Source organism: Nerophis lumbriciformis, linkage group LG21 (assembly GCF_033978685.3).
Source record: "Nerophis lumbriciformis linkage group LG21, RoL_Nlum_v2.1, whole genome shotgun sequence".
NCBI lineage: Eukaryota > Metazoa > Chordata > Actinopteri > Syngnathiformes > Syngnathidae > Nerophis > Nerophis lumbriciformis.
In genome coordinates this window covers 29012501-29032013 of record NC_084568.2, presented here as the reverse complement: position 1 = coordinate 29032013, position 19513 = coordinate 29012501, and the positions used below count along the sequence as shown (strand labels likewise).

Here is a 19513-nt window from a genome sequence, read left to right as displayed (position 1 = left end):
CTTCTTCACCACAACGGATCGATACAGCGTCCGAATTACTGAAGACGCCGCACCGATTCGCCTGACGATCCACTCTTCCCTCACTCTTGAACAAGACTCCGAGGTACTTGAACTCCTCCACTTGGGGCAGGGTCTCCTCCGCAACCCGGAGATGGCACTCCACCCTTTTCCGGGCGAGAACCATGGACTCGGACTTGGAGGTGCTGATTCTCATCCCAGTCGCTTCACACTCAGCTGCGAACCGATCCAGTGAGAGCTGAAGATCCTGGCCAGATGAAGCCATCAGGACCACATCATCTGCAAAAAGCAGAGACCTAATCCTGCAGCCACCAAAACGGATCCCCTCAACGCCTTGACTGCGCCTAGAAATTCTGTCCAGAAAAGTTAGGAACAGAATCGGTGACAAAGGGCAGCCTTGGCGGAGTCCAACCCTCACTGGAAACGTGTCCGACTTACTGCCGGCAATGCGGACCAAGCTCTGACACTGATCATACAGGGAGCGGACCGCCACACTCAGACAGTCCGATACCCCATACTCTCTGAGCACTCCCCACAGGACTTTCCGAGGGACACGGTCGAATGCCTTCTCCAAGTCCACAAAGCACATGTAGACTGGTTGGGCAAACTCCCATGCACCCTCAAGGACCCTGCCGAGAGTATAGAGCTGGTCCACAGTTCCACGACCAGGACGAAAACCACACTGTTCCTCCTGAATCTAAGGTTCGACTATCCGACGTAGCCTCCTCTCCAGTACACCTGAATAGACCTTACCGGGAAGGCTGAGGAGTGTGATCCCACGATAGTTAGAACACACCCTCCGGTTCCCCTTTTTAAAGAGAGGAACCACCACCCCGGTCTGCCAATCCAGAGGTACCGCCCCCGATGTCCACGCGATGCTGCAGAATCTTGTCAACCAAGACAGCCCACAGCATCCAGAGCCTTAAGGAACTCAGGGCGGTTCTTATCTACCCCCGGGGCCTTGCCACCGAGGAGCTTTTTAACTACCTCAGCAACCTCAGCCCCAGAAATAGGAGAGCCCACCACAGATTCCCCAGGCACTGCTTCCTCATAGGAAGACGTGTTGGTGGGATTGCGGAGGTCTTCGAAGTATTCCCTCCACCGATCCACAACTTCCGCAGTCGAGGTCAGCAGAACACCATCCTCACCATACACGGTGTTGATAGTGCACTGCTTCCCCTTCCTGAGGCGGCGTATGGTGGTCCAGAATCGCTTTGAAACCGTCCGGAAGTCGTTTTCCATGGCTTCCCCGAACTCCTCCCATGTCCAAGTTTTTGCCTCCGCGACCGCTGAAGCCGCACACCGCTTGGCCTGTCGGTACCTGTCCCCTGCCTCAGGAGTCCTATGAGCCAAAAGAACCCGATAGGACTCCTTCTTCAGCTTGACGGCATCCCTCACCGCCGGTGTCCACCAACGGGTTCTAGGATTACCGCCACGACAGGCACCAACTACCTTGCGGCCACAGCTCCAATCAGCCGCCTCGACAATAGAGGTGCGGAACATGGTCCACTCGGACTCAATGTCCAGCACCTCCCTCGTGACATGTTCAAAGTTCTTCCAGAGGTGGGAATTGAAACTCTCTTTGACAGGAGACTCTGCCAGACGTTCCCAGCAAACCCTCACAATGCGTTCGGGCCTGCCAGGTCTGTCCGGCATCCTCCCCCACCATCGCAGCCAACTCACCACCAGGTGGTGATCGGTAGAAAGCTCCGCCCCTCTCTTTACCCGAGTGTCCAAAACAAGAGGCCGCAAATCCGATGACACAACTACAAAGTCGATCATGGAACTGCGGTCTAGGGTGTCCTGGTGCCAAGTGCACATATGGACACCCTTATGCTTGAACATGGTGTTCGTTATGGACAATCTGTGACGAGCACAAAAGTCCAATAACAAAACACCACTCGGGTTCAGATCCGGGCGACCATTCTTCCCAATCACGCCTCTCCAGGTTTCACTGTCGTTGCCAACATGAGCGTTGAAGTCCCCCAGTAGAACGAGGGAATCACCCGGGGGAGCACTCTCAAGTACTCCCTCGAGTGAATCCAAAAAGGGTGGGTACTCTGAGCTGCTGTTTGGCGCGTAAGCCCAAACAGTCAGGACCCGTCCCCCCACCCGAAGGCGGAGGGAAGCTACCCTCTCGTCCACTGGGTTGAACTCCAACGTGCAGGTTCTGAGCCGGGGGGCAACAAGAATTGCCACCCCAGCCCGTCGCCTCTCACTGTCGGCAACGCCAGACTGGAAATAATAATAATAATATAAACGCAGATTAAGCAAGCAATTGAACCTTGACTGTGGATAGTTACCTGAAAGCATTTTGCATTTGTGTTCAAATGTTGGGCTCATTTTTAAATTAAATTAGATTATGCCAGCGAGTGATAACCTACGATTAATCACGATTAATCCAAATTTAAAAGTGTGATTAATCCGACTCAAAGAAAATAATTACTTGACCGTGCTAATTTAAATATGAGTAATAGCAAAAGGGAATGAATGCAGTAAAATGGCGGTTAAAATTAACGCTTTAATGCAGATTAAACCATCTTTATTAATCGGCTTGAAATGTTTTAATGCAATTAATTTAGCTGCAAGTCTCTGGCAACGCATGTGGGGCAGTTTATCTAAATAGAGTTGGCGTGACTTAAAAACGTATATTTAATTGTCATGAATAGAAATTAATCTAAAACAACCACGAGATTAATCTCATTACCAAATCAGCAGTCAAAAAAATATGATCAAAATGTACGACACAGATTAAAATTGGGCGGAAAGATTAAAGATTAGTGCTGTCAAAAATAACGAGTTAATTACGCTAATTATTTTGATCGCATATTCTTCTTAACTTTAACCGAGGATGGTTACCTGAAGCATTTTGCATTTGTGTTCAAATATTGGGGTCCTTTTTAAGTTAATTTAAATTATGCAAGCAAGTGATAACTAGTGATTAATCATAGTTAATCTAAATTCAAAAGTGGGATTAATGTGATTAAATTGGGATTTTTATTTGGAGGGATTAGTGCTGTCAAAAATAATTGAACTCATGTGATTAATCAAACAATTAATTTTGGATGGAAGCCTTTTGCATTTGTGTTCAAATGGGATCTTTTTAAAATGTATTTGCATTATGATTAACCTGCGATTAATCACGATTAATCCAAATTAAAGAGTGCGATTAATCTGATTTGAGGAATTAATCGTTTGACATCAATAATTCAAATATAACAAGAGATAACAAAGGGGAATTGGATGTAGTAAATTGGAAGTTTATAAAATATAGGGCTGTTAAAATTAACAGCCCAATATTAATTAATCTTCATTATTTATCAAATTAAAATGTTAACCAGGCTGCCGTGCAGGATGACTGAAAATCAGTTAAAAGTCACAATTGGTGCAGTTTGATTAAATCTCGTTAGCTTTAATTAATAATGTTATATTTAATCCTGATTAATCTGCAGCAACCTTGTGATTAATTTGATTACAAAGCGGCCCTAAAAAGTATTAAATAGTATAACGCAGATTCAAATGGGATTATCTTTAAGAGAATATAAAATAAATCAAATAAATATTACTGACTGATATTTCTAATTCTTGATGATTATTTGACCTCCTGATTTCAATGAGCACAGGTCACCAGGGCTAAATTGCAGATTGCAGAATGTTATAGATTTTTTTAAAAACATTTTTATACAAAATCCCAAAACAGTGAAGTTGGCATGTCATGTAAATCGTAAATAAAAACAGAATACAATGATTTGCAAATCCTTTTCAACCTATATTCAATTGAATACACCGCAAAGACAAGATATTTAACGTTCGAACTGCAAAATGTTGTTATTTTTTGCAATTATCAGCTCATTTGGAATTTGATGCCTGCAACATGTTTCAAAAAAGCTGGCACAAGTGGCAAAAAAGACTGAGAAAGTTGAGGAATGCTCATCAAACACTTATTTGGAACATCCCACAGGTGAACAGGCTAATTGGGACCATGTGGATGCCATGCTTGGATATAAAAGCAGCTTCCATGAAATGCTCAGTCACTCACAAACAAGGATGGGGCGAGGGTCACCACTTTGTAATCAAATGCGTGAGCAAATTGTCAAACAGCTTAAGAACAACATTTCTCAACCAGCTATTGCAAGGAATTTAGGGATTTTACCATCTACGGTCCGTAATATCAAAAGGTTCAGAGAATCTGGAGAAATCACTGCACGTAAGCGATGATATTACGGACCTTCCATCTCTCAGGCGGTACTGCATCAAAAAGCGACATCAGTGTGTAAAGGATTTTACCACATGGGCTCAGGAACACTTCAGAAAACCACTGTCAGTATCTACAGTTGGTCGCTACATCTGTAAGTGCAAGTTAAAACTCTATTATGCAAAGCCGAAGCCATTTATCAACAACACCCAGAAACGCCGCCGACTTCGCTGGGCCCGAGCTCATCTAAGATGGACTGATGCAAAGTGGAAAAGTGTTCTGTGGTCCGACGAGTCCAGATTTCAGATTGTTTTTGGAAACTGTGGACGTTGTGTCCTCCGGAACAAAGAGGAAAAGAACCATGTTGTTCAAAAGCAAGCATCTCTGATATTAGTGCCCAAGGCACGGGTAACTTACACATCTGTGAAGGCACCATTAATGCTGAAAGGTACATACAGGTTTTGGAGCAACATTTGTTGCCATCCAAGCAACGTTATCATGGACGCCCCTGCTTATTTCAGCCAAGCCACGTGTTACAACAGTGTGGCTTCATAGTAAAAGGTTAAAGAGTGCGGGTACTAGACTGGCCTGCCTGTAGTTCAGACCTGTCTCCCATTGAAAATGTGTGGCGCAATATGAAGCCTAAAATATGACAACGGAGACACCGGACTGTTGAACAACTTAAGCTGTACATCAAGCAAGAATGGGAACGAATTCCACCTGAAAAGCTTAAAAAATTGGTCTCCTCAGTTCCCAAACGTTTACTGAGTGTTGTTAAAAGGAAATACCATGTAACACAGTGGTAAAAATGCCCCTGTGCCAACTTTGTTGCAATGTGTTGCTGCCATTAAATTCCAAGTTAATGATTGTTTGCAAAAAAAATTTTAGTTTCTCAGTTCGAACATTAAATATCTTGTATTTGCAGGATTTGCAAATTATTGTATTTTGTTTTAATTTACGAATTACACAACGTGCCAACTTCACTGGTTTTGGGTTATGTATTATATAGACGAGGGGTCGACCCAGAATGGCTGCGGCCACAGAGGACATTTAGAATTGCCATTATATTCTTATCAGAGACGGAACAGGAAGGGGCTAGGGACGAGTTTGCAATGAAATATCATATGACCCGCCCTTGGGAATCATTCCTTAATCAGCGTTTTTACCCAATTGCATGCAAAACGGCTCCCCCTGCAGGTCACACTTTGAGTGCCTCCAACTCTAATTGATATTAGTCAGTATTTCCCATTTGAGTCCATGAACATGTCTGGTGGGATACACTGTGGTGGTCTAGGAGCGTACAGTATGTACAGTCGAAGCTAACCAATGCTGCATTCTCCATCACCGTTGCAGCGTTAGCTCGATCACCATGTGCACTGATTAATTGATGGTTGCCACGGTAACGGTCGTAATGATAGCACAACATACGTGTGCTGGAAGTCTGCTGACTCAGAGGATTGTCCTCAAAAAACTCTTTCACTGTTCAGTGTTAGGCTGGCAAAGTTGTGCAAAGGGCTGGTTGCCATGGTGACGGAGACACACCCCTAATTCTTTGTCCAGGCATGCATTTTCATCCAACTTTTATTTCAGCGACATAAAAAGGCTGTCGCTAAAGTGAGAATTAGGCTGCACAATAGTAATTATGTGCAGAAGAAGAACACGCCCCCGAGGAGCGCCATATTTCTTTCCATATATAACATAATTACACGTTCTGCATGTTTATGAGCGTGTGACCTGCGTGCATCTCGGTGGTGTGTTGTTGCAGCTGGGCGTGAATCCAGTCAGGCTCCTCTCTTTCTCCTCCTGGTAGAAGCGCTCTCTCTCCGCCTCGGGGAGCTGCAGGAAGCTGCTCATGGCCCGCAGGTTGACCAGGAGAGACTGGGAGGCGTTTTGAGGGTCCTCCTCCTTGCGGAGAATCTCCGACAGCAAGCCCTGGAGGAAACACACAAGTAGTCCATCGGATTGCAAGGAAACACGTCTAATCTGTTTGAAAAATGACTTCCTCCTATCCTCATCTTATGACAGACCTGGGCAAATTAAGCTTTTCAATCTGGCCCGCCGGACATTCCCAAATCATTTTTTCAGATCTTTAAGATGGAAACTGTAGCTGCCATTATGACGTGCAGCAATGTTTTCAAATGACCGTAAGTCTTGAACTATACAAAGTACACTATATTGCCAAAAGTATTTGGCCACCTGCCTTTACTCACATATGAACTTGAAGTGCCATCCCATGGAATTGTCCAAATGTTTTGGTATCCTGGAGCATTCAAAGTTCCTTTCACTTGGACTAAGGTACCGGTCCGTGACGCATATGCTACCGGGCCGCACAGCAACATTAAAGGCCTACTGAAACCCACTACTACCGACCACGCAGTCTGATAGTTTATATATCAATGATGAAATCTTAACGTTGCAACACATGCCAATACGGCCATGTTAGCTTACTAAAGTGCAATTTTAAATTTTGCGCGAAATATCCTGCTGAAGACGTCTCGGTATGATGACGCCTGCGCGTGACGTCACGGATTGTAGAGGACATTTTGGGACAGCATGGTGGCCAGCTATTAAGTCGTCTGTTTTCATCGCAAAATTCAACAGTATTCTGGACATCTGTGTTGGTGAATCTTTTGCAATTTGTTCAATGAACAATGGAGACAGCAAAGAAGAAAGCTGTAGGTGGGAAGCGGTGTTTTGCGGCAGGTGTTGTGCCGGATAACGCACCCTCGCCGTAGAATGCACCCCCTGACTGTTGTGCCGGATAACACAGCCGGTGTTTCATTGTTTACATTCCCGAAAGATGACAGTCAAGCTTTACCATTGGCCTGTGGAGAACTGGGACAACAGAGACTCTTACCAGGAGGACTTTGAGTTGGATGCGCAGACGCGGTACCGTGAGTACGCATGCAGCTGCGGCTTCCAAACATTTGATCTCTTGCCCGTACGTGCGTGCCGCTATGTGCATGTCACATACGTAACTTTGGGGACTTTGGGGAAATATATGTGCTGTATGAACTTTGGGGAGGTGAACGGTACTTTGGGCTGTGGGATTGAGTGTGTTGTGCAGGTGTTTGAGTTGTATTGGCGGGTTATATGGACATGAGGGGGGAGGGGTTTGTTAAGCGGGATTAATTTGTGGCATACTAAATATAAGCCTGGTTGTGTTGTGGCTAATAGAGTATATATATGTCTTGTGTTTATTTACTGTTTTAGTCATTCCCAGCTGAATATCAGGTCCCACCCGCCTCTCACAGCATCTTCCCTATCTGAATCGCTCCCACTGCCCTCTAGTCCTTCACTCTCACTTTCCTCATCCACAAATCTTTCATCCTCGCTCAAATTAATGGGGTAATCGTCGCTTTCTCGGTCCGAATCGCTCTCGCTGCTGGTGGCCATGATTGTAAACAATGTGCAGATGTGAGGCGCTCCACAACCTGTGACATCACGCGAATAGCATATTGTCTGCTACTTCCGGTACAGGCAAGGCTTTTTTATCAGCGACCAAAAGTTGCGAACTTTATCGTCGATGTTCTCTACTAAATCCTTTCAGCAAAAATATGGCAATATCGCGAAATGATCAAGTATGACACATAGAATGGACCTGCTATCCCCGTTTAAATAAAAAAATCGCATTTCAGTAGGCCTTTAATTGTGCGAATGCTCCAAAGCATTCACACAATTAATAAGGTTTTCTACACCAAAATTCATCTATTTGTATTCAACTTCTTCTTCTTCTTCTTCTTCTTCTTCTCCAGATTTTAGCACGCTCTACCTTCCACTTTTTTCATCCAATTCAAACCATTCCAATCGCGGGCTTTCCGTTGACATATTCCCAAAATTCCCAGAATTCAAGGTCTTCCGGAACATTTTTCCCCATTCAAAATGAATTGGCCATTTTGCAAACTTCCACTATTTACTCATTTTTCAACCGATTCAAACCATTACACTTTCAACATATTCCACTCATCCTGGACATTGAAACAAGTTAAAAAAATGTTCAAGTTAAAAAATGTTTCCAAGAATTCCAGTTTTTTTGAAACCCTTTTTTGACCCTTTTTTCTGGCGACTACTCCTTCCACATTTTTCAACCCATTTCAAATTCCAGGAATTCCTAAATACCATTTCTCAATTAAAAATGTTGGTACTTCAACATTTCTCCACCGATTTGAAAAATTCCAACACCAACCATTTCAACTCATTCCGAAAATTCAATTTTTTTTTGCATTTTCCAAAAGATTTCCTCTTTACCCGAAATCCCCAAATTTCCATGAAATTCCCATTGAAAAGAATGGGATATTTTTCAAAGTTCCACAACTCCCACTCAAACTGTTCCAACTTCAAAATATTCAGCCTGTTCAAGAATTGTGTGCTCCCTTTCAAAAACTGTAAAAAAATAAATAAATCCCGGATTTCCAAGAATTCTCTGTTTTTAGGGACATTGTCCCCATTCCAAATGAATTATCAATTTTTCACTCTTTCACAATTCAAACATTTTTCAACCTATTCAAAATATTCCACTCATCCTGGACATTCAAACTAAGTTTTTCCCAAGTTCCAAACCAAATCCCGGTTTTCCTGGAAATTCAAATGCTTCAACATTCAAAACATTCCCACATTCAAACTATTCTTACATTCATACTTCATTCTGTCAGCATTGGAGCATTCACATGCAATTCCTTCCTTCAATTGCCTCATCTAGTTCATTTATAAACTACCGCATTTTCTCCGACTTAACTTTCAAATTGTAGCCAAAGGCTAATATGCTGTTTTTATCTGCCACACATAGAAAGTTGGTCCGTGAAAGTAATGCATACATTAAACCGGTCCCTGGTGGGAAAAAGGTTGGGGAACCCTGCTTTACACCACTGCATCCCACGCTTTGCATTGGACTTGGTGATGTATGGCTTAGATGCAGCTGCTCGGTCATGGAAACCCATTCCATGAAGCTCTCTGCATACTGTACATGGGCTAATTAGAAGGTCACATGTAGTTTGGAGCTCTGTAGCAACTGACTGTGCAGAAAGTATTTGCACTATGCACCTCAGCATCCGCTGACCCCTCTTTGTCAGTTTACGTGGCCTACCACTTGGTGGCTGAGTTGCTGTTGTTCCCAAACTCTTCACTTTTCTTATAATATAGTTGACTTTGGAATATTTAGGAGCGAGGAAATTTCACGACTGGATTTGTTGAACAGGTGGCATCCTATGACAGTTCCACGCTGGAAATCACTGAGAGCGGCCCATTCTTTCGCAAATGTTTGTAGAAACAGTCTCCATGCCTAAGTGCTTGATTTTATACACCGGGCCAAGTGATTAGGGCACCTGATTCTCATCATTTGGATGGGTGGCCAAATACTTTTGGCAATATAGGGTATTTCAATGGTTGGAATCTGCGCTGTTGCATGATATACTAGTTACTATGGTAATCTAATTAGTTACTATGGTAATCTAAGTAGCTCAGACGAGGCACCAAACAGTGTGGGTGGGGAGCGTTTCCACAGAGTGTTTTCAGAGCGGCCAGCCTGAAATGTGGGTGCCAGGGACAGATGCGGAAAGAGATTTTTACAACAAAGTTCTAATGCTTAGTGATAGATCAGAGTGTAGGTGGTTTTTTTTTTTTTACCCTTTATTTATTTATTTGGCTGTGTTTGTTGCGTTTAGCTTGATTGTAAAATATGTCGATCGTCAGGGGGTGTGAGGTTCATATGTTGTCAATATTCAGTGTTTTATCGTTCATAGTTAATATTGTAAATCCCACATTCTTTATTTTCATGTACATTCTGGGTGTCTTATTCAGTAAAAAAAATTTTTTAATTCCATTCCGTTTTTTAAAGCGGTCTGTGTTTTTTGAGGGATCTCTTGTCTTGGTTTCTTCTGTCTTGTGAATTGCATTTTTTAGTTTGAAAAGTAACTCCTCTCGTTTCAGGTCACTTGCCCTTCCTTTTGTGTCATCAGTCTGACGTCATCCCTGACCCCTGATTGTTTCCACCTGTTCCCCATTACCTTCATGTGTCTTATAAGCCCACGCCTCCCTTTGTTCTGTGCCAGATTGTCTCGTTTATTCGTGCCTCTTTAGATTCCTGTCCATGCCTTGCCTCGTCTCGTGTTTGAATACCTTGATCCTGAATTCCTTCGTTGATATTTTGAGTTTTCTTTTTCTCCTCCTCAGCAGAGTGATTTTGTGTTATTTAGTTTTTCAGCCGAAATGGTGAGTTTTCAGTTTTTCTTACAGTTCTTTCTTTTCCTAAATTTTTTCGAGTGACATTTTTTGTTAACTTTTATTAGATTAGAGACAGTGTAGAAGTTTCATAGCTTCTGATGGAGCGTTTTTTTGTTTATAATACATTTCATAGAATATACAGCGCCAAGTATAGTTCGTTATTGCTTTTGTGTTTTCCTCCTTTCAGAGTGATTTTAGATTGTTCCTTTTTTTTGGAACCTTTTTCGCCGACTAGTTTAGTTATAGCCTATATTGAATTGCCCTGACTCTGGAGGTGAAAGGAAGCTTTCAAAATAAAAGCCTGCCGAATTAATCCCTACTCTGCATCTGAGTCCTATCTTTTGACCAAGCCTGACAGTTTTTAGCATTCAATCAGACATTATTGTGAGCTTTTGTATTAATGTTCCTAAAAATAGATATACATTTTTTTCTCTAAATTTGGCCCCTCGAGTCAAAATAATTGCCCAGGCCTGTCTAATGACAACTCCACTTCAATACTTTTTGAATCGGGCTAACAAACACATCTATTTAGGACATAGCTTTGTGGAATTACTAGTTGTTAATATCACGATTCTAGATTTTTTTCACATTATGATTTTCGCTCTATTCCGTTGCTGGTTTTTTTTTTGGGGGGGGGGGTTCATTTTATTCCTACAATTGAAAAAATTGTAGGAAAAAAACGATCCACAAACGGCCCCTGGGAAGCACAGAGAAGCACGACAACAACTATCAGGTACTTAGCTGGTTAGTTTCGTGGTTGCGAGCAAACAATGGCAATGGAAGAGAAAAGGGGAGTGTTACTGCAGCTGGAACTACTTGATGCAGTAGTTTATTTTGATGCACGAGTTACAGTGAAGTTGCGTTTTCTTGGCGATGCGCTGTGCGGGTCAAATTGCACAAGAGGGTTGGCAGGGGCAGAATCCACAACTCCAAAGAAAGAGCGCACGGAACGCGCACCTGGAGAGCATGGAAGCACAACAAAATCTAATTTAATCTAATTTAATTTAACGGCACGGGCGGCTTATTCTTCCAGCCGGGTGACTTTGATGGATCTTGACATCTCTTTCATCCTGCATTCCACAGCAGCTTTTTGAATGCGCTGCAGCATCAATAAGTCAAATCATCAAAAATGCAATAAATAATTGAAAAGATCATGAAATATATAAATCGGTCTCGGAATGAATTTTAAATAAAAAGGTAATTAGTTGAGATTTTGAACTCTAATTAATTCATGTGCATTAAAAAAAAAAGTCATATTTTAATTATGAATTTGGGTGAGGCATAATATATTAGGTCTTGAGAGTCAAGCAGGGATTTAATGCATGCAATTAATCACAAAATATTTGTCCAAATATTTATGTATTACCCCGCCTGAGGCTGGGATAGGCTCCAGCGACCCCGAGAGGGACAAGCGGTAAAAAATGGATGGACCCAATTCGGACTTCATCAGTGAATTTTCAGAGTCCGTTGCTGATTTAGTGACGCACGCCGACAATATAATCATAATGGGGGACTTTAATATCCATATGAATACCCCATCGGACCCTCAGTGCATGGCGCTCCAGACTATAATTGATAGCTGTGGTCTTACACAAATAATAAATGAACCTACGCATCGCAACGGAAATACGATAGATCTAGTGCTGGTCAGGGGTGTCACCACCTCCAAAGTTACGATACTCCTGTATACTAAAGTAATGTCCGATCATTACCTTATAAAATTTGAAGTTCTGACTCATTGTCAACAAACTAATAATAATAACTACTATAGCAGCCGCAACATTAATGCTGCCACAACGATGACTCTTGCTGGCCTACTGCCTTCGGTAATGGCACCATTCCCAAATTATGTCGGCTCTATTGATAACCTCACTAACAACTTTAACGACGCCCTGCGCGACACCATTGATAGTATAGCACCGCTAAAGCTTAACAGAGCCCCTAAAAGGCGCACCCCATGGTTTACAGAAGAAACTAGAGCCCATAAATTATCATGTAGAAAGCTGGAACGCAAATGGCGCGCTACTAAACTTGAGGTTTTCCATCAAGCATGGAGTGATAGTTTAATAACTTATAAACACATGCTTACCCTAGCTAAAGCTAAATATTACTCAAATCTCATCCACCTCAACAAAAATGATCCGAAATTTTTGTTTAGTACAGTAGCATCGCTAACCCAACAAGGGACTCCTCCCAGTAGCTCCACCCACTCAGCAGATGATTTTATGAATTTCTTTAATAAGAAAATTGAACTCATTAGAAAGGAGATTAAAGACAATGCATCGCAGCTACAACTGGGTTCTATTAACACAGATACGACTGTATCTACGAAGGATACCGCCCTCCAAAATAGTTTCTCTCTCTTTGATTAAATAACACTAGAGGAATTGTTAAGATGTGTCAATGGGACAAAACAAACAACATGTTTACTTGACCCATTTCCTGGGAAACTTATTAAGGAGCTTTTTGTATTATTAGGTCCATCAGTGCTAAATATTATAAACTTATCACTTTCCTCTGGCACTGTTCCACTAGCATTCAAAAAAGCGGTTATTCATCCTTTGCTCAAAAGACCTAACCTCGATCCTGACCTCATGGTAAACTACCGGCCGGTGTCCCACCTTCCGTTTATCTCGAAAATCCTCGAAAAAATTGTCGCACAGCAGCTAAATGAACTCTTAATGTCTAACAATCTCTGTGAACCTTTTCAATCCGGTTTCAGGGCAAATCACTCTACGGAGACAGCCCTCGCAAAAATGACTAATGATCTACTGCTAACGATGGATTCTGATGCGTCATCTATGTTGCTGCTTCTTGATCTTAGCGCTGCTTTCGATACCGTCGATCATAACATTTTATTAGAGCGTGTCAAAACACGTATTGGTATGTCAGACTTAGCCTTGTCGTGGTTTAACTCTTATCTTACTGACAGGATGCAGTGCGTCTCCCATAACAATGTGACCTCGGACTATGTTAAGGTAATGTGCGGAGTCCCCCAAGGTTCGGTTCTTGGCCCTGCACTCTTTAGTATTTACATGTTGCCGCTAGGCGACATCATACGCAAATACGGTGTTAGCTTTCATTGCTATGCTGATGACACCCAACTCTACATGCCCCTAAAGCTGACCAACACGCCGGAATGTAGTCAGCTGGAGGCGTGTCTTAATGAAATTAAACAATGGATGTCCGCTAACTTCTTGCAACTCAACACTAAGAAAACGGAAATGCTGATTATCGGTCCTGCTAAACACCGACATTTATTTGATAATACCACCTTAACATTTGACAACCAAACAATTACACAAAGCGACTCAGTAAAGAATCTGGGTATTATCTTCGACCCAACTCTCTCCTTTGAGTCACACATTAAGAGTGTTACTAAAACGGCCTTCTTTCATCTCCGTAATATCGCTAAAATTCGTTCCATTTTGTCCACTAGCGACGCTGAGATCATTATTCATGCGTTCGTTACGTCTCGTCTCGATTACTGTAACGTATTATTTTCGGGTCTCCCTATGTCTAGCATTAAAAGATTACAGTTGGTACAAAATGCGGCTGCTAGACTTTTGACAAGAACAAGAAAGTTTGATCATATTACGCCTATACTGGCTCACCTGCACTGGCTTCCTGTGCACTTAAGATGCGACTTTAAGGTTTTACTACTTACGTATAAAATACTACACGGTCTAGCTCCAGCCTATCTTGCCGATTGTATTGTACCATATGTCCCGGCAAGAAATCTGCGTTCAAAGAACTCCGGCTTATTAGTGATTCCCAGAGCCCAAAAAAAGTCTGCGGGCTGTAGAGCGTTTTCGGGCTCCAGCACTATGGAATGCCCTCCCGGTAACAGTTAGAGATGCTACCTCAGTAGAAACATTTAAGTCCCATCTCAAAACTCATTTGTATACTCTAGCCTTTGAATAGCACCCCCTTTTTTAGACCAGTTGATCTGCCGTTTCTTTTCTTTTCTCCTCTGCTCCCCCCTATCCCTTGTGGAAGGGGAGACACAGATCCGGTGGCCATGGATGGGGTGCTGGCTGTCCGGGGTCGGGACCCGGGGTGGACCGCTCGCCTGTATATCGGTTGGGAACATCTCTGCGCTGCTGACCCGTCTCCGCTCGGGATGGTTTCCTGCTGACCCCACTGTGGACTGGACTCTTACTGTTATGCTGGATCCACTATGGACTGGACTCTCACAATATTATGTTAGACCCACTCGACATCCATTGTATTCGGTCTCCCTAGAGGGGGGGGGGTTACCCACATATGCGGTCCTCTCCAAGGTTTCTCATAGTCATTCACATCGACGTCCCACTGGGGTGAGTTTTTCCTTGCCCTTATGTGGGCTATACCGAGGATGTCGTTGTGGCTTGTGCAGCCCTTTGAGACACTTGTGATTTAGGGCTATATAAATAAACATTGATTGATTGATATTCATGTATAATATTCGGTGTTCTTACTTGTTACTTTTACTGGTAAAGAGTAATCTAACTACTTTTATGTTCGTTACTACGCTGTTAGCAATAGCTTGATGTTTTGTTGTTTTATGTCAACAATATCTTTTTACAAGCGAAAGCAAGAAGCAGTATCGCACTAACATGAACTTGATATCAAACAGGAAGAGGCACCATCACACTGTGACACAGCAGACAACAACACACGCACACGATGGGAATATTGAACGACAATTCAATGAATGAAGTGACAAACTTGCCGTCCAAACAATACCCTGTTTGTTGACAAGAAGATATGACCACCATGGACGCACATTCAATCTCTTTATTAACCAAAGGTAACACAATCTAGTGAAAAGATTAAAAAGTGCGCTGCTAATAACTAAAGCTAACAAACACAGGTCAGTTGAAACCCTCGATGACGTCACACGTCACTCGGCAACAGGCCCCGCCTTTTAAAAACACGCACACTGGCTCTTATATTAAACAAATCTCAAATGAATATGCCGGATATTTGAAGTTTTTTTTTAAAGTAACGTATCAATTACTTTCTAGTATTTAATGACATTTATTCAAGAGTCATTTCGTTAGTAATTCAATTACTTTTTGGGTAAAGTAACGAGTAACTATAATGAATTACTTTTTAAAAGTCATTTTCAGAACACTATTTGACCTTAACCATGCGGATGGTTACCTGACAGGTGTGGCTTGTTGTTACGGTCAGCGATCATACCTATGATTTTTGGCAAGTTTCTCTTTAAAAGAAACCCTCTTTAGATGAAACTGTTTGGAACAAAGAAATGACGTGCATTCAAGTAACACGCTTCAAAATGTTCCTGGGAGACATTTTGACAATAAAGTTGCATTTGTGTTAAAATATTGGGTAATTTAAATGACTGACTTGACTATTAAGAGAACGGTTGTGTTGTCATTTTGTGACAATTCTAAGATCAGAACAGGAAGAGGACAAATGTGTTGGTAATTGCTATGACTTGGACAAGGGGTAGGATTAAATAAGCTTTGCTTCTTCCTACTCCTTTTCAGATACGTTGTAAAGAGAAATGAACATAAGTCATTATTAAAGATGTATCACATTGTATCTGTTTACATATGGCAAATAAACCGAGTTTAAGTTTGGGTTGGAGTTTTTGTGAATAAAATACAAAATGTAACATTTATAATAATTTAATAACAATGACATTGTTTGACAGCTATTGTCAGAATTGTTCCTGACAGTTTGGTTATGTTTGGGTTTTCCTGTGTGTTTATTTCCTGTCACTCTTATTTTTGTTCCACTTCCTGCATGTCTCCCTAAGCGCTCGTTTCCCCTCACCTGTCCCTTATTGGCTGCCTGGCACACCTGGTTGCAGACTACTATTTATGCCTGCCTCGCCCTCCAGTCAGGGCTCGATGACTGTCTCGTGTTTCCTGTTGCCTGTTCCTTTTGCCAGTTTCCTGTTTTCCCTGCCTGTGCACTATTGGTTTTTTGACATTAAAGTCATGTTTTCCTGCGCTACGCCTGCCATCTCTGCATCTTGGGGTTCAAGACCAGCAGTTCCTGATGGCTATAGTACCGAATTTTTTGACAATAAGGCGCACTTAAAATCCTTTCATTTTCTCAAAACTTGACAGTGCGCCTTATAACCCGGTGCGCCAAATGTACGGAATCATTCTGGTTTTGCATACCCACCTCAAAGATATTTTTTTTGGTACATGGTGTAATGATAAGTGTGACCAGTAGATGGCAGTCACACATAAGAGATACTTGTAGACTGCAATATGATGGCAGTCACACATAAGAGATACGTGGAGACTGCAATATGACTCAACAATTTATATGTTCCATTGAAAATATAGAACATTACACACGGCGCTCCAAAATCTATCAAAATGTTTTAGTACGACTTTGGTAAGCTATGAAGCCACACCGCTTGATGGATTGTACTGTGCTTCAACATACGAGTGTTATTATGGTGTGTGTATAAGGAAATACATATTATCTGGCGTTTTGTTTCGCAATATTATGCAAAAGCCACCATTACCTTATGGTACCTGTTGATGGGTATTTGGGATCTGCATAAGTCTTGACAATTTGCGCGCGTCCGCCCTTTGTAGTCCGTGGCGACACCGTAGTCGATAAGCTTCTTCTTGTTATGGGACGTTCATCCTCCGCTGTTGCCATTTCTAATATAAAGTAGTGTAAAGTTCTTACTTATATCTAACACTAAACTCGGCATGAAAGCGCTAAAACATACCTTACATTATTCACCCAAGAAACTTTAGTTATTAGAGTTCCGTTCGGACGGTTTTACATGAGACACATTTCCGGCGTTGTTATTGCACTAGTGAGCCACGGATGAGGAGATGCTGCTCCGTTATTGATTTAAGTAAAGTCTGAATGTCATTAAAACAGTTAGCTCCATCTTTTGACACTTCTTCCACTCCCGTCCTTGCACGCTACACCGCTACAACAAACGGAGAAAAGACGCTGCTGAAGGTGAGCCACGTAAATAAGTCCGCCCACAAAACGGCGCATCCTGAAGCGACTGTCAGGAAGCGGCTTGAAGATGATCTGCAAAACAATCTATGCAACATTTTGACCAAAGAACCACCATTACATGTTATGTAGACCAGTGTTTTTCAACTTTTTTTGAGCCAAGGCACATTTTTTGCTTTGAAAAAATCTGGAGGCACACCACCAGCAGAAATCATAAACTCAGTTGACGGTTAAAAGTAATTGTCGCAATTGTTGGATATGACTTTAAACCAGAACCAAGCATGCATCAATATAGCTCTTGTCTCAAAGTAGGTGTAGTGTCACGACCTGTCACATCATGCCTTGACTTATTTAGAGTTTTTTGCTGTTTTCCTGTGTGTAGTGTTTTAGTTCTTGTCTTGCGCTCCTATTTTGGTGTTTTTTTTTCTTTTTTTGGTATTTTCCTGTTGCAGTTTCATGTCTTCCTTTGAGCGATATTTCCCGCATCTACTTTGTTATAGCAATCAAGAATATTTCAGTTGTTTTTATCCTTCTTTGTGGGTACATTGTTGATTGTCATGTCATGTTCGGATGTACATTGTGGACGCCGTCTTTGCTCCACAGTAAGTTTTTGCTGTCGTCCAGCATTCTGTTTTTGTTTACTTTGTAGCCAGTTCAGTTTTAGTTTCGTTCTGCATAGCCTTCCCTAAGCTTCAATGCCTTTTCTTAAGGGCACTCACCTTTTGTTTATTTTTGGTTTAAGCATGAGACACCTTTTTACCTGCATTTACAAAGCAATTAGCTACCGGCTGCCACCTACTGATATGGAAGAGTATTACACGGTTACTCTGCCGAGCTCCAGACAGCACCGATACTCAAGAACAACAGCACATAATTTGCTATAATTACTGGTTTGCAAAAAATGTTTTTAACCCAAATATGTGAAATTAGATAATTTCCCACGGCACACCAGACTGTATCTCACGGCATGCTAGTGGTTGAAAAACACTGATGTAGACCACAAGGAAGTGTTTTCAATTTAGAAAAAAAGAATAATAATATGACCCTTTAATGCGCCCTATCATCCGGTGCGCCTTTTGTATGAAAATAAACCTGCCGAGACCCGCTCATCGTCAGTGCGCCTTATAATCCGGTGTGCCCTATGGCAAATACGGTATTTTTTTTATCACAAAAAATAACTAAGGGTTTTTATACAAAGATTTGTAGTAACTTTTTCAACTTTTTTGTTTTGTTTCTTATTGCCTAAGAAAACATGCTATGAATAATTCCAATGAAAGAATCCCTCGCACAGATTTATTATCTCCATGCAAAGGCTGCCGTTGGTAGGGAACTTATTGAAAAGCTCTTTAAATCATCTCTGCAGAGACGCTTTCAGCGCTGGCGAGCCAGCTGCATGGTGGCTCTGCACACGTAAGGCCGCCAACATCCAGAGTGGATTGTGGGACATAAGAAGGAACGGAAAGGGATGCTAGGAGTTGGAACGCTGGGGAATAAACAGGCTTCATATTCCTATCATCCTCAGATTCACCCGGCAAACCCTCGGTCTTCCTCAAGGTGACAAACGAGCCCGGCGCTTCTTGATGGCATCTTGGAGCGATGCCAGCGTGCACGGCCGACACCCGAGAAGTGGGGAAAAACAGGCATGATAGCCGGCGCTGCTCATTCTGATGAAAATGATCATGACGATAATAATATTAACGAGCCCCCTGTTCTCGGGCGTGCTGCTGAATGCAAAACAGCCTCGGCTAATGCGGCCTTTTGATATCCGACGCCGGTGAGAGTTGCAAAATGAGCAAGATTGGAGAAGACAGACTGACAAGGAGAGGTCAGAGGGAGCAAGGAAGGAGCAGAGGGATGCCAGTGAAGGATGGGAACATGGAGGGACGGGGAGAGGATTTCTCCAAGGGTTTGCGATTAGTTAGCCAGCAGCTGCTTCAGTGTTGGCACCAGATTCCTGCTGCAGAGAGCTGGCACCACCAGGCGCACACATGCCAATGGGGGAGGGGCATTGCAGTAAGAGGCCACGCCAAAGTGGAAACTACTAGAGCCACCTTTTTATCAAGCATGATTTAGTCCTGCGTGATCACAGAGACAATATTCACAAACTACCATATTTCTCAGACTATAAGG

General features: G+C 42.4%; 1 protein-coding gene across 1 annotated transcript in view; it reads right to left on the bottom strand.

Moving 5' to 3' along the window:
* Positions 1-19513, bottom strand: part of satb1a (SATB homeobox 1a) — a 107870-nt gene that overhangs the window by 12387 nt on the left and 75970 nt on the right. Inside the window, exon 9 of the mRNA XM_061982497.2 lies at positions 5948-6145. Coding sequence (XP_061838481.1) covers positions 5948-6145 — 198 coding nt within the window. The remainder of the gene's footprint in view (positions 1-5947; positions 6146-19513) is intronic.